At 55.3% G+C, this 15,870-nt stretch overlaps 1 protein-coding gene across 1 annotated transcript in view; it reads left to right on the forward strand.

The window, feature by feature from the left end:
• Positions 1–15,870, forward strand: part of SHANK3 (SH3 and multiple ankyrin repeat domains 3) — a 279,947-nt gene that overhangs the window by 195,154 nt on the left and 68,923 nt on the right. Inside the window, exon 14 of the mRNA XM_052705382.1 lies at positions 10,493–10,568. Within this exon, the coding sequence (XP_052561342.1) occupies positions 10,493–10,568 (76 nt within the window). The remainder of the gene's footprint in view (positions 1–10,492; positions 10,569–15,870) is intronic.

Consider the following 15,870-nt stretch of genomic DNA (forward strand, 5'->3'; position numbering starts at 1 on the left):
CTCAGGGCTGTGGGCTCTGGGCTGTGGGCTCAGGGCAGGGCTGTGGGCTCAAGGCTGTGGGCTCAGGGCTGTGGGCTCAGGGCTGGGCTGTGGGTTCAGGGCAGTGGGCTCAGGGCTGTGGGCTCAGGGCTGTGGGCTCCGGGCTGTGGGCTCAGGGCTGTGGGCTCAGGGCTGTGGGCTCAAGGCTGGGCTGTGGGCTCAGGGCTGTGGGCTCAGGGCTATGGGCTCAGGGCTGTGGGCTCAGGGCAAGGCTGTGGACTCAGATCTGGGCTGGTCCCTCAGCTGGTGCCCATCCCCATGGCAGAAGGGACTGCCTGAGGCCAGCTGTGCATGGAGGCTGTCCTGGAGGTTTGCTGCAGGATGTTGGTTCTGTGCAGGTTGCGGTGGGAGGGACCCAGCCGTGCATTGGAGGCTGTCAGTATTGCTTGGCTTGCCAGTGTCCACACGAGGAACTTGGCTAACACGGGTAAAATCATAGAACCACAAGGTTGCAAAGCACCTACAAGAGGCCCTGACCGTTCCCCTATCCCCAGTTCTGCTGAGGCCAAAGGATTGCACACTGTGAGTTGCATTGGTCAGGGTTGGGTTTCCTTGGGCAGCCTAGGTGCGCTCTGCAGAAGTGCAAGCAGCAGGGAGGGAGGTGGCTGCCCTGTCCGCCCCACAGCTGCAGGATCTGTGCCCCCATTCACCCTCTGCATCCTCGCTGCCGACTCGGCTTTCTTCTGGTCCTCTGTTACTTCTCTGTGTTCTGAGGTTTGCTGCAAATGTTAACCCCAAAGGGTGCAGCAGGGAGGCTCTTAAAGCATCCTGGCTAAGAACTCTGACCCAGAGCTGCTGATTTGATGGTCCTCTGGCAGATCTTGCTTGGAATCTCCTCTAATTCTCACTAGAATAAAGGTGGGTGGTCAGGATTGGAAAAGAAAAGACCCCTAAGATCAGCAAATCCAACCCCAAGCCATCCCTGCCTTGCCCCTAACCCGTGTCCCTCAATGCCACACGTTTCTTGAGTTTCTTCACATCATGCAGATTTCCTAAGCCTAGAACAAAGCTGCATGTATTGACTCTTCCTCGCTTTCACACCTTTGAGTGGGGGAAGACCCCAAAATGCCCTGCAAATCTTTGAAGGACTCGAGAAACACCGGGGCAGAGTTTGATAATACTGTGCCCACGCTTTCCAAAGGCCTTTAGGAGGGCTTTCTCAGAGGCTGCTTCTCTTTAGCTGGCTGAAAGGTGAAAGCAAAGGATAGGAATAAGCCCGTGGATTCCACCCGAGGTGGAGGTGATCGGTGCTGGGCCACGGGAAGCTTCCAGCGAGGACAAACCGTTAGAGAGGTGAGCATGGAAAGGTTGTCAGGAGAATATATTGGGAACGTGAGAAAGGACAGAGATGGGGAAGGATTTGTTGTCGTTTCCTTAATGTGAGAATTAAGCTTGCTGCCTGATCCCGTTGACTCCACAAATGGATTTGCTGCTTCCACGCAGCGCAGCTCCGGAGCTCATCGCTACAGCGGGTGGAGATTAAAGGCTCCAGGAGGAGACCATGGAAAATTCACGGGGGCCGCGTTCCTTGGGTTTGTGGAAGTGTTGGTTGTGATCCCCCTGTGCTGAGAGGCAGAAGGAGGCCTTTGCTCACACAGCCTTTGTTCGGAGCTGTGCACTGAGCCCTCCGGAAAGTCCTCCTCCAGAGCCTTCCTGTGCAGCTCCTCCGTCACGGTGGGGAATGAGAGCCTCATTCTCTGGTGGGTCTGGTGCCAAAGGTGAAGCTGAAGTAGGGCCATAACCTGCCAGGTCCTTACCAGCAACTCGAGGGAGGTGAGCTCGTCCTGCTGACTTCTTTCTGCAGCTGTACCATGTTGGCACTGCAGTGGATGCCCAGGGAGGTGGTGGAGTCACCGAGCCTGGGGGTGTTCAAGGAAAGGCTGGATGTTGTGCTGAGGGACGTGGTTTAGTGGGAGGTATTGGCAATAGGTGAACGGTTGGACTGGATGAGCTTTGAGGTCTTTTCCAACCTTGGTGATTCTATGATTCTATGTTGTTGGCAGAAAGTGAATCGGTGATGTTATTCATCCTTATCAGGCTTAAGGTTTCCTCCCCGCCCACTCTTTGTATGACTTCCCAGGTTGGAGGATGCCACGTTATCAGCACTTTTATCTCCTATTTCTGGATCCTGGAATCTTTCCCCAAACCAGACCTGGAAGGGTTCCCTTCCAGAACCCTTTGGCTCCTCAACTGCTGTGCTTCCAACTCGAGGACCCCCGTCCTCTGTTCTGCAGAGCTCCTCGTGCACAGTCGCTGTGATGTAGGTGTTCTCCTTCTGCAGGAGTGTGAAGGTGAGGATGAGAGGCAGGAACACAACCAGTCCTGCCTCGCTGTGCTGGAAATCCCTGCAGCTGCACAGTGTCACCATCCCTGGCGGCCCAGTGGGCGCCATACCAGCAGGATCTCCATCTCCCCGCTGGCACCAAGTCCTGGGCTGGTTGGGTTTCCTTGCATGGCAGTGAGGTTTGCCAGAGGGACAGCTCTCACTTCACCTCTTTATTCTTCATGGTTCTTTCTCTTGGCCTGGTGTTGGGACAGCACTCATCTTCAGAAGGTGGCCTGGCTCTGAGGCATGTTTCCCTCGCATGCTTTTCTGTTGGGCGCCATTTCAGGGCCGCTTCAGTGGGACAGCACATCTTTGGGCGCGCTTTAAGCGGTGTGAACACGTCTGCTGTTGGTTGTCTGTCACGTGCAGCTTCTGCTAACGTGGCCCTGTCTTCTGGCGAGGCCCTGACAGAGCTGCTGAGGCCATCAGGCACCTTCCTGCCCTGCTGCAACGCACGACTCCAGAAACAGGGTTAGGAATGGGGTATGTGAGAGGATTTGGGCTCCCCAAACGCACCGGGGTTTGGCAACCCGATGGCCATCTGAATATCTGCTTGAGCAAGGCCTTGAGGTCAGGACCAAGCAGCCTCTGTGCCTCGTGCCACTGTTCTCTGTCATCTTACGCCATCTTATTTTGGGTGCCCAAACGGCTCTGGAAGCAGGACCGTGGAGCTAAGGGACAAAACTGGAACTCCCAATCCATCAGGTTGCACCCAGTGAGTGGTCGGGGTGAGGGGAGTCTACGCCGTCCCCCTCCACTTCCTGAGAGGTGTGGGCAGTGAAGATCACCCCCATCCCCGCTGCCTCCATGTCCCCAAGGCACACGTTGGTCAGTGCAGATCGAGGGATGCAGCAGAAGGAGGAGGAGACATTGTTCCAATTAAAAAACAAACGAACAAACACAAAAGTGAGGAATATTAGAGATGCCCAGCATGAAAGGCTCTGACTAAGGTTTAGGTCACCTCAATTCTGACATTTCTTAACCGCGTTCAAAGCAGGCACACACTCAGCCTGGCCACGTAGCTCACAGGCAGACAGACAAGCGCGGATCCATTTCTCTCTTGCTGTGCTGGTGCCAATAAGTGCTGTCCCCTGCTGTCTCCATCCCCTCTGATTAGCGCCCACTGCCTGGAAGCTGCCTCTTTTCCCCTGAGCTGTGAGCACAGCTCTGTATTTTCCCAGCACGTGGTTGCAGAATGAGGGGATCCCTGGGATGGTGGGACAGCAATTTGTTGTGCGTTTGGAGTGGCAACGTCTGTCCTGCGCTGCGCCCTGCGATGCCAACGGAGCTGTGGTCCAGGTAAATGGGGAAAAGGCTCCCGGGTCCCCGTGTGACACAGACAGCTTTTGTCCTTGGGGGGCACAGCGCTGCACGTAGAGCAGAGGGGATGTGGCACAGCAGGTGGAGGTGATGGCTCTGAAGGTGCTGGTGTGACTCTGTGTGCTTGAGGGCTCCTTTGCTGAGCTCCCCATGTGCTGTGTGCGTTCTGGGAACCCAAGTGGAGCAGTGCTGGATTGTGGCTGTGGTGCCAACCGTCCTGGGCAGCATGGAAGTGGCACTGCTCCGTCCCTGTTGGTCAGAACACAGCCACTGCTGTAGGGTTTGCAGTGGGGTTTGGCACAGGTGACGTTCCTGGAGAGAACGGAGAGCTTGGAGATAACGAGGAGCTTGTGGTAGTTCTCAATGAACTGTTTTATGGTGATTTAAAAAAATGATTATTTAAAAGAAAAAAACACCAGCAATGTGAAGAAAAAGGTCCATGTTAGGGGCTGTGTCGTCATCTCTGCAGTGCTGTGAGAGTCGAGGGCCTCTCCAAGGTCCGTGAGCTGCCGAGCTCATGGGGCAGCATCTCCAGTGGGCATCTTCACAGAAGCACAGAACCACAGAGGTCGGAAGGGGCCAGAAGGGATCATTGTGTCCAAGCCCTTGCTAACACAGCTTCCCTGCAGCACGCCACACTGACAGGCATCCAGATGGGCCTCGAATATCTGCATGGAAGGAGCTTCCATGGAAGGAGATTCCACAACGCCTTGCTTGGGGTGTTGCTCTCCAGGTTGCGTTGTAGCCCTGGGAGTCAACACATACGGGGAAGTTTGCTTCTTTATTTTGTTAACGTAGGAGAAATTAGACTTTCTTGGATGCCTCATCCCTGCAGGTGCCCCAGGCCATGCATGGGGCCCTGCTGCTGGGTTCGGCAGCTGAGTGGTGCAGCTCTGTGGACTGCTCTCCCTGTTCCCCTCAATCTGATGGCTGAGCCCTTGCGAGGGGTGAAGCACTGGATGCTGCTCTCTGACTCACAATTGAGAGTCGACTTTCAGCTTATTTGTGGGGTTTTTTCAGTTACAGATGGGCTAAAAACTCTAACAAGCATAATCACATTGCAAGCATAACTCATAAATGAAGGCAAGAAAGACTAATACAATTATCTCCTCGGTGCATTTGTGCAACGCTGGCCAAAGTTGCTCCAAATGATTACATCTTGTACATAAATTATTGTATGGAACTAATTATGCTACAGCAAGGCTTCTAGAATTATTCGCTTTCAGAGGAAAGTTGCATTTGAACTTCAAAGAATAAAGATCAGTCATGGGGAAAACAGCAACGAGTTGACTGCCCTGCATAAAACACGGCAACAGCAACAAATCACTGAGCAAACACATGCTTGGGCTTTTCAGTCTTCAGCCAACAGAGCCAGGTGCCGCAGGGCTGTGAATTATCCGACTCTCCTGGTGATGCTGGAAGGAAGGGAAGAGTCACACTCGAAGGGTTTCCACGCCTGCTCGCGTTTGAAGTGAGGTTTGCTGATGCTGGTGCGCAGACGTCTGAGCTGCGGCTGCCAGAGGAGCGCGTGGAAGCAGCTGGCGGCAGCATCCCCCACGCTGCAGCTCCTCGGTGGCGTCCATCGCGATCCCTTCTGGGCTCGGATGCCACGTGCCCTTCATCTTCTCAGCGTAGTTCAGCATTTCTTGCTCTGCAATAATTCCCTTTTCTCTCCAGCGCCGTGCTGGGAGGCAGCCCCAGCCAGATTGGCTGGCTGGCACCAAGCCTGGAAGAAGCTTTAATTGTGGTGGCATCTGCTCGTCAGCCTACTCCGAGTCAGGTGCTCAGCAGCGCTGTTTGGGACGCGTGGGTCTCAATTCACAATGGGCAGCAGCTCTGCGAGGGCCGCGCTGGGCTTGGAGCGGGCGCCTGCGGGGCTGCAGCGGAGCAAGGACCTCTGTGCTGGCTCCCAATGGAGGCACCGCTGCTGGGAGCCACAGCCTGGGTTTGCTGGCATTCTGCACCAGCAGTCCCAGCATGGGTGGAGCTCGTGGAGCAGCACAGCTCCCTCTTGGCACGCAGAGCTGAGAGCTGCCAGGCTCGCGGTCCGGCTGCTGCGGGAGGAGGCGGCTGCCCGCCGGTTCTCCTGACCGAGAGCATCGTCTGCATGTGGTGTCACTTCTAGAGTGGTGAGATGGTTCAAAAAGCAACGAATCAGGGCTCCCGTGAGGGATTGGTGAAACAGAGCTGGGGCATCTGTGAGCCTTTTTGGTGGGTGAGTTGGCACAGGAAGCGTCTGCATACTGGTGTAGGCACAAGTGCAGGCCCCAGCTTCCTCCATTCCCGAGACAGCATCTCCTGTGACTTGCACATTACTGCTTTTAGTGTAAAATTTCAATTTAAAAGATTGTATCCGTTTGAAATCCTCTTTTTTGACCAGCGCAGGATCTAATTGGTATCTCCCTTCCTGACTTCCTTATCTGCTTGATGGCTTTATGGTTGGTGATGACCTTGACCTCACAGTGGTTCGATGCAGCTCTTGGCTGATAGCAGCAATATTCCTGCTGCTGTATTACATGATTTAAGAGATCGTTTTCCAAAATCTGACTCGTCATGCTTCACCCGGTGCTCCGGTGCAGGCGTCTGCCCAAAGCCCTCAGCTTTGCTGTGCAGCCACTGGGGAAGGTGCTTGCTGGGGGCACCCTGGCTGCAAGGACAGCCCTTTGTTTGTGTTGGACACTGTGCTGGCCTGTTCACCTCTGAGAATTTGTGCTGCTGCAGCGCCTGTTGTGACACAGGAGCAGCTGATCACGAACAGATGATGGAAGAGACATTGCCACTCACGATCAGAGATGCATAAATCTTGCATTTAATTAGCTGAAATGCAGTACTTAGAAGCGTAGCTCCAACAGGCTGTAGAAAGAAAACGTTATCTTTTCACATTCCAAAAGATCCATTTTTTTTTTTTCCATTGGTAAACCAGTGTTTGCTGTCTGAGACGGGGACCAGCCCGGTCCTGGAGGACTCACGGAGCTTCCTGTGCCATCAGCTCTGGCCCAGCAGCACTCTGCCCTGTCTGCATGACAGCTCCTGCTCTCCTGCGACCTTTTCTCTGGCACATCCAGACTTCTGTTGGCCAGCCGTGGGACATTTGCATTCTTCTGTTTTTATTTAGTGCCAGGAGGCAGGCTTACCTAGAAAAAATGATTCTGAAAACTTTACAAAGGCACTTTACAGGTGGTCTGCGGAGCAGCTTGAGCACAGCCTGCATCCGTCCACGCGCTCCTGCTGGGTGCCAGGCTGTAGTTTTCCAGCGTTCTGTGTTCTCTGTTCCCATTTCCCTGCTGGCACAGCTCCTCCCACAGGGTGCCCCAGGAGCTGGCACCTCCGCGCCCGTTTGCTCCCTCGTCCCTAAATATAGAGCCTCCCTCTCCACACCTCTCCAAAGCATTCGCTCCTCTCCATCCATCAGCCTCGGTCCCTGATGCCTCCTTGACGGCTCCATTAAACACACACTCCGCAGCAGCTATATTTAGAAGTCAGGAAGAGAACGAGCCTTTGGGCTGCGGACAGCCCATAAATCGAGCGCTCTTCACAAAGTCACCACTCTTCTATCTGGAACGAGATCAATAGAGGTGTTTGCAGATGAGGTACAAGTGTCTGTGCACGCATGGACGGGAGGCAGGAGATGAGGAGGCAGAGCATGGCAGAGAAGGGAGGAGAAGGACCTAAAGCACAGCTGTACAGGGAAGGGGGAGTGGGGCTTCCTAAGGGCCCCCACGAACAGAAGTGAGGGGAAATGCATTGAGCACGGTGTGGCAGCAGGGCTGTGCTCATCCCTCACAGGGTTGGAAAGGGGCAGGAAACATCTCTGACCCTCTGCATGCCATGCAGCAGGTGGTGGATGTGCTCCCCTTGGCCGTTAGGGTATGTTCAGCTGGTGCCCCCCATGGAGCCCAGCCCCTTCCCAGTGCATCCATGTCCGTCTGTACACAACTCTGGATGCTGATTCCTGGGCTGCGCGTTGGCCTGAAGCCCCGTCCTGATGCTCTCCATGCGTTTCAGCTCTCTGCTGCGCTCCTCCCTGCGCGGTACCCCGGCCTCCTGGGGGGCTCACGGTGGGCAGAGCCGGGGCTGCCCCTCCCCTTACAACCTCGCTGTGCTGTCCTGGTGCCTCAGGGGTGTTGAGGTCCCTCCGTCCAGAGCCAAGAGCTGCAACCCTTCTGCGGCTGGGCAGGATGGGGAGGGAGTGCTTTCAGCCCCAGGTGAAGGGGTCAGCTCCTTCTGTAGCTGTCTGGCAGCACCTCGCCTCCCATCACCGCACCAACCGCTCCTTATCGTCTCTACTTCTTGGCACAGCATGTCTTTTCCTCAGGAAGGTTAATTCCTCGCTTCTTAGAGACAGTTTCTCCCAGGACCCCCAGGACGGGGCTTGGTGGAACATCACCTGTCTGGAGGACCCAGCAGGTAAACAGCAGAGGGGCTGCTCTGAGAGCTTTGGCCTGCTCTGGGCCTGCGGGGCCAAACGAGGCCTGTTGAGGGCCTGCAGGGCCAAACGAAGCCTGTTAAGGGTCTGTGGGGCCGAACGAGGCCTACTCTTCACCTGTTGGACCAAACGAGGCCTGCTTGGGGCCTGCGGGGCCAAACGAGGCCTGCTTTTGACCTGCGGGGCCAAATGAGTCCTGCTTTTGACCTGCGGGGCCAAACGAGTCCTGTTGAGGGCCTTTAGGGCAAACGAAGCCTGTTAAGGGTCTGTGGGGCCGAACGAGGCCTGCTCAGGACCTGCAGGGCCAAACAAAGCCTGCTGAGGGCCTGTGGGGCCAAACGAGGCCTACTCGGGACCTGCGGGGCCAAATGGGGGCCTGCTCGGGGCCTGCGGGACCAAACGAGGCCTGCTGTTGACCTGGGGGGCCAAACGAGGCCTGCTCGGGGCCTGCAGGTCCTGACCGCCCCGCGGCCCCGCTCCCGGCGCTGCCTTCTCCGCTGTGGAGCGCGGGCTCCCCCTGGCGGCAGCACCTGCAGTGCGCCGCTCGGCTCGCGCACCTCCACCGCAGCGCTGCGGCATCGCGGAGAAGCGACGGATGCGGCCTTGTGGCGACGTCTGTGGGTTTGGGAGCGGCACAGCGAACGCTCGGCTCGCACACCGCGATGGAAGAAGGAGAGTCCGTTGTGGCGAATGCTCTGGGAGAGCCCTTCGGTGTCTGGGAAAAAGAAAGAGCAGAACGCGGGAGGATGTGGGAAAGGAAAAATCCCCCAAAAAGGCAGAGCTGCCGTTAGCGAATTAGTTTTTATGTTTTATGGTGAAGTGAGTTGTTAACTGTTACGCAGCCTTCCCTTGTGGGGTGGAGGTGTGTGTGGGGGGGGGGCTCAGCCCCCAGCAGGACGGAGTGCTGGGACAGCAGCGGCAGTTCCTGGGAGCATGAGAGCAGAAAAAAAAGGTTTGAAAGCTTAAAACAACCTCATCTGGTTGGCAGCGACAGCAGAACCCAGAGCTGCAGGGCTGGAAAGGACCCTGCAGCTCCCCCCACCCAGCTGCACAGCGTCCAGCTGGGTTTGGATCCCTGCAGAGGGGATCCCCCTCCTACCTCGGTGGGCAGCGGTGCCCCCACAGCCCCAAGGTCTCCCTCACGCTCACACGGGGCTCCCCAGGCTCCGTTCTGTGCCCGCTGCCCCTTGTTCTGTCACCAAACAGAGCCCGGCCCCCTCCTCCTGACCCAGAGCTCCAGCTGTGCCCCCCTGTTGCAGAGCAGAGGGGAGCAGCACCTCCCTGCGCTGCTGGCCGTGCTCTGTGCAATGCAGCCCGGGGTCCCGTTGGCCTTTTGGCCACCTTGTGATTGGCTCTTTGTCAGCTGTGAGCTTCCAGGACCCCCGGGTCCTTCTCTACAGAGCTCCTTTCCAGCAGCTCTGCCTCCTACCTGTACTGTTGCAGCCTCTTCTCGGTAGCAGTCGTCATTTTGGATTTCAAAGCAGGAAAAAGCAAACGTTTGTTTTGCTTTGGCTGCACACAGCTTGTGTCCCAGCCAAAGAGGAAATTGAGTCTCATCCATGCTCCACTATCCATGCCCTCTCCTTTCTTTTCACCCCTTCTAACCGCCCTGCTCAGCAGCATCAGATGGTTTGGTGTCCCATCACCCTGTTGCAGGCGTGGATGAGGTGGTTCAGCATCACTCAGCCCAGTTCATTGCGAGGCCTCCAGTGCTTCCTGTAGGCTGTTTGTTGTATTAACCCCGGGCCATGCAAATAAATTCACTTTTGGTAGCGTGATGTCGGTTCCTTCTGTGTTAGGAAGGATGGTTACTCCCAGCAGGGGACACAGTGCCTTGGGCCATGGAGCTGCTGGGGATGGCGCTGCTGTTCACATGCAAGGGGTAGCAGAAGTCTTTGGGTTCCTTCCTCCCCTTTCTCACGGCTTCTACGCACCCATTGGATCCGTTGACCCCCTGGTGAGGAGGATGGGAGCTGTTTCCATCTCTTATGTGGGATTTGCATCCAAATTCCCTGAGACTGGCAGGATTCAAGTGGCCGAAGGGCAGGGGGGATTCATCTGGGACACAGGACACACCTTGGCCTTGCAGGCGTCGGTTCTCCATGGCACTGCTTTGGAGTTTTGATGCAATTTGATGCTTTGGTGCAGTGAAATCTGCAGGCTTAGGAGTGCTGGGAGAGAGATCTGCTGTTCACAGAAGCTGCCGTGCACTTGGAACTGCGCACAGCCCTGCGTGGGGCCGCGTCTGCACGCAGATTATGGCTTGTTTTCCACTTGGTGCTTGCATGAGAATGCGTTCACTCTGTACACGCACAGAGGAAGCAGACACTGACCACTGCTCTGTTAGCTCTCAGCTCTGCACTGTGTCTTTTTTCTTGTAGAAACCAGAGAAGACAGAACAAAGCGTCTCTTCCGACATTACACTGTGGGCTCTTACGACAATTTCACCTCTCACAGGTAAGCGCTTGGCTTTGCGGTTACAAAGAGATTCATTTTCACGGGCGGAGCGTCCTGCTGGCTCAGCACCCTGTGCCACGCGGACTTAACAGGAAGGGAGCTTTGCTGCTTCCAGTCAATCCAGTCACAGCCTCAGCTGTTGGATGTGGCTCACTGGGGTGAGACGTGGGCACAGAGCAGGGCGCTGCGTCTGGTTCGTGTCTCGCTGGAGGAGAAAAATGTGCTGGGAACGTTTTGGTGCGCTCAGGAAATGGAGGAGATGCGTTGGGTGCTGAAGGGAGGGGTGCTGCTGGGTGTTCACTGCGTGTTCTGTGCACTCGGGGCTGTGATCTGGATGCTCTGCTTCACGGCATTGATGGAAGCAGCTTTGCTATGGCGAACTGCAGGCAGTCAGAGCTGGTGCAGGAGGAGCACAGGATGCATCCTGGCAGCAGGGAGATGCTGCTGCTGCACTGTGCCTGGACCCTAGCAGTCCTGTGCAAGAGCAGGGTTCCTCTTTGGGCCCAGGAACGTGCTGCTGACACGGGGCTTCTGTGTGGGGCACCTGAGGGGTGAAAGTGGGGCTGCTCTGTGGAGTCCTTGCTTGCAGTCGGGCTTCGGTGCTGTTCAAAGCTGTTGGTCGTTAATGTAACTGGACGGGCATTATTGCACATGAAATAAGTGTGAGTGACACGGAAGGAGCAAGTGGTGACAATTCATTATGCTAAGCTCTCCTCAAGCCTTTGAGCTTGCCAACAAGGCACTGAATGCATTCTCTATCACTGAGCTGCTTATCCCAAATCTGTCTCCGTAGCTCTGAACATTTTTTACTCCGAGTTATGGGCGTAACTTGTTTGGATTTTCAGAAATCCTGTGACATGCTTCTTTGGGGCTGTTTATATTCTTAGCTGATCATGGGACAAAAGAGAAAGTGCCGCTATGACTCAGAAAACAGCAAAGAATCAAAACAGGGAGGGAAAAGCACGGATTCCCATGGCGACCAGACGCCCCATGGAACCCCCTGAGGGCCTGCACTGGGACCACTGTTTGTTCTGGGTCTTGAAAAGGGCAGGAAATAGGTCAAAATTTGCAGATGATTCAAAGTTGCCTTTGTTGAGCAAGACCAGAGTGGATGGATGAGATTGCACCAAGCTGGGTCATTAACCAGTGTGATAATAGGAGCATTTCTTTGGCCATGGTGAAAGACAGCAGCCAAAGAAGTGCTCTGAGCTGCTGTCACCCATGTAAGGTTTTTCAGCTCTTGGTAATGGCTTAGGAATGAAGTCTTGACTTCACTGTGACATCAAAGTGCAATTGTTGGGAAAGGAAAAAGGAACAAAACAAAGGTGAAAACAGTTGATGGTTGGTGTTAATCTGCGCTATGCACACCGGCTGGAACCTGCGTCCAGTTTTGATCTTTCAGACTTGAAAGATAATTCACCAGGAGAAAACTAAGTCAGCAGAGCAAACTAACAGGTGCTCCTGGTGGCGAAGTGTCTCCCGTAAAGGGTGAGGCTGAATAGGCTGAAACTTGGCCAAAATGGGGGCAAGATGCATGGATTGTTCTGGCGGTGGCTGTTTTGCCCATCATGGCCCTGTTTCTCCAGCATCAGCTGGGGTGGGGGGGAGTTTTGTGTAGACATGTCTTATCTGCACAGTTAGCCACGAGAATGTATCTTTTCATCTTCACATTCCCCAGGGCTCCGTGTCAGGAGGGCTCAAAGCATCCTCTGGGCCAGCTGAGAATGGCTGTTTGCAGGCTGCACTCCTAACCCTGGCGGGACACAGGGCTGCCTTTGGCTTTGGAAGGTTTAGGCAGATCTTGTGGGGTCGTTCAAACAGACTGAAGTGTTTCATCTTCAGCCCCGTAATGTGGAGCATAGTTGTACAGCATCAGAGCACGAGCACAGCTGCTCCGGGTCGTGCTGACATCCCTCAGGGCAGCGTCGTGCCCTGCAGCAGTGCGTGGTGCAGAGGGAGAACCAAGCAAGCAGGTTGCTGCTGCATCTCCCCAGCCTCTCACCCTGCCTGCAGCGCTTCATCGCTCAGAGCCAGAGGCGATGTATTTGTGTTTCATAGCACTGACAGACTTCTGTTCCCCTGGTGTGTAACTCAGGGTGTAACTCAGGGCTCACATTCCTCTGGCGTGCAGATGGGGCTGGGAGTGTTGGCGGTGGGGCAGGGGTGGTGCTGAGCACTGGGGACACACATCTGCTGCTCCTGCTGCCCCAGAGCGTGCTAATAAGAAATGAAGAAGTTTGTTAGAGCATGCAAGCCTCCCATTCACTGAAAGCAGGAATAAAACACAGCCTTGCCACTCTGAAAGCCAAGGTCGGGCTGCTGCTGTTGCCTTCCTTGCATCCACGCAGTGCTGATGGCCGTGGCCCCATCTGAAGCCGTGGAGGTGAGCGCTGTGGGAGCAGCTGCTCCGTGGAGCTGCTCTGTCACCAAAAGCCACCCTGAGGCCGGAGCTCCGTGCTCCCACGTTGGGGCTGTGCCTGTGCTCCACGCCAAGGCTCTCGACGTGGCTCCAGCTGAGCACAGTCCCATTGGCAGCTGGGGCTGCAGAGTGGCCCTGGGCACAGGGAGTGGAGCTCTGGGTGCGTGGCAATGGATTCGAGGGGAAGCAGAGTGGTGTCCGCAGTGTGAGGGCTTTAGAATCGCCTTAATAAATAGGGTACGTGGGTATCTGTCCCCCTTCTTTGCAAACTCCATTCCTCTGCGCTGCTCGATGAGAGGAGGGTGGAAGAGAGTGGATGGGGGGAAATTTCTTCTCTGAAAGAGCAGTCAGCACTGCACAGCTGCCCCGGGGCGGTGGGGAGTCCCCAGGACTGGGGGTGTTTGGTGAGCACAGGGATGGGGTGCTTGGGGACGTGGTCAGTGGGCACAGTGGGATGGTTGGAGCCGTGCTGGGGGTCTCAGAGCTCTTTTCCAACCTGAATGGTTCTGATTTTTTAGTTTGCTTTCATTTCTTGCTGCTCCGGCCCGCTAGCAGAAGGCATTCAGTTGCACCAATCCCCCTTAGGCCGAGTGATGGGAACTGGTGAGTGATTGCCCTGCCTTTAGCACAGCCCAGGAGCCTTTCCATCGTGTGCTCCCTCCCTGTTCCTTGAGAGAGTGATGTGCTGGGGCTGCTGCCCGTCGGCGTGAAACCACTGCAATTAAACACTTGAACCGAGGGATCCCTTTGAAGCAGAGATCAAGAAGTACCCAAGGTGCAGCAAACACGAGCACAATTTGCAGGAGCGCTTATTCCATCATCTCTGCCTTCACTGGAGGTCTCAGACGTGGGAGAAGATTAACATAATGACAGCGTTTGAGGAACAGCTTAAAAGTCCTGGAGAAAATTGCACACGGGTGACTTCAGATTTCGGGAGGAGTCTTTGAAGCAGTCACAGGTTTGAATGGGTCTCCTGCACAGCGGAGCAGGGAGCAGCATTACGAGGCTGAGCGGCAGCTTTGGGGTGGGGTAGGGATGTGATTTACTCCTTTTTCTTTTGCTTCGTAAGGTGAAAAGAAAGCTACGAATGCGTGGAGGGATGTATTTCAGAGCACGAGAAGATAGTAGGCTGTGTACTGGGGAAAAAAAAGTCTTTCCTTTTGTGGAACCGGCCTCCGGGGAAGCAGCGTTTCAGAGCTCAGAGCCTAACAAGTGCATTGCCCGTAAGAAATGATGGCTGCGGGGTCCTTGGAACAGGGGAAGGCGGCTCGGGGCGCCTTCCCACCTCCCATCTGAGGCAGCTGTGGAAGGGAGGAAGCAGAGCCTGCATGGGAGCAGGGATCTGCTGGGTGCACCTAAGGTCTCGGAGAGCAACGAGAGCCTTCCCTGGGGACCTGAGGATGAGGAAGGCAGCACGGAGCTCAGCGAGTGTAATCCAGTGTGCCGTAGGAGCTGCATCCTCCAGGATTGTTCTTGGCGGAGCGAGGCGGTCGCAAGGGGAATTGACTTCCCTGATGAACCATGTAAAGGGAAGAGATTAAAGTGGTTTTGAAATTAACTCTATAAAATTAAGAGCCCCCATTCTACGTGGCACAGCTGGGAAGCAAAAGAATTGGGAGCAACAGACAATTGAGGATTATTTTCTTTTATTCAGTCGTGGGGGATTAATTGACCAGGAAGAGAGATTACGACAAGTCAGCGCTCAGCAGCCATCTGGATGGGCCTTCCCTGAAAGAGGCAAAACACGAGGGAGTCACAAGTGGGGATTTCTGTGCCCTGAAAGGAAGAGCCCTCCGAAGGCCACCTGGTCTGCAATAAGCAGGGACCCCCACAGCTCCACCAGTGCTCAGAGCCCCATCCCCTGCCCTGGGTGTCTGCAGGGATGGGCAGCAACGCCTCTCTGTGCAACTGAGCGGTGCCTCACTGCCCTCAGTGCAAAGCCTTTGCACCTTACATCCAGCCTAAATTCTCCTCTCTGTTAGTCGGAATCCATCTGCCCTGCTCCTGTCACAGCACCCTGCTGAGCTGGGTTCTCCTTTCTTATGTTCTCTCTGTTGTACGTTCCAGTCTGTGTGCAGCCTCCCTGGTGTCTGCAGGTCCTGGCAGTGACGTGTGCCTTGCACCTCTGAACTGGACAAGCACGGCTACCTCAGCATCAGCCGTGTGCTGCAGCCTGCAAATGTTCTGATGGATTGAGAGAGCAAATCAGTAGTGGAAAGGATTGGTAATGTCTCCTAGAAACCATTGGGAGTGCACCAACGGCCCCTGTTTCTCCCTTCTCCTGGCACAGAAGAGAAGAGCAGCAGTGGTTTCCCCGTACAGATTCAGTTTGATGGCTTCCATTCCTTTCATGTCTCCGCGTCCTATTCTGGAATCACTTATCTGGGCTGTGACCTCACTCTGATGGCATTTCTGCTGTGGTGATGGCATTCCTCACCTCCTCCATGTCCACCCCTTGGCCATGAGTGCTCCTGCAGACAGTGCAGGGCAGGGCAGGGCAGCGATGGCCCAGCAACAAGCTGCATCCCTTCCCAGAGCAGGACAAGCAGAACCTTCTTGAGCCGAGCGTGGCTCTGAGACCACGCTTCTGATTTCAAGGCCAAGTTCCATAGGGTCATGGGCAGCCTGCCATAGTGTTGGAAACCCTGCCCATGGCAGGGGAGTTGGATCTGGATGGGCTTTAAGGGCCCTTCCAACCCAACCATTCTGTGGTTCTCTCATCTTTAAGGACCCTTCCAACCCAACCATTCTGTGGTTCTGTGATCTATAAGGACCTTTCCAACCCAACCATTCTGTGGTTCTCTCATCTTTCAGGACTCTTCCAACCCAACCATTCTGTGGTTCTCTCATCTTTCAGGACCCTTCCAACCCAACCATTCCGTG

The sequence above is a fragment of the Tympanuchus pallidicinctus genome, unplaced genomic scaffold (genome assembly GCF_026119805.1).
Source record: "Tympanuchus pallidicinctus isolate F22 unplaced genomic scaffold, pur_lepc_1.0 scaffold57, whole genome shotgun sequence".
Classification (NCBI taxonomy): domain Eukaryota; kingdom Metazoa; phylum Chordata; class Aves; order Galliformes; family Phasianidae; genus Tympanuchus; species Tympanuchus pallidicinctus.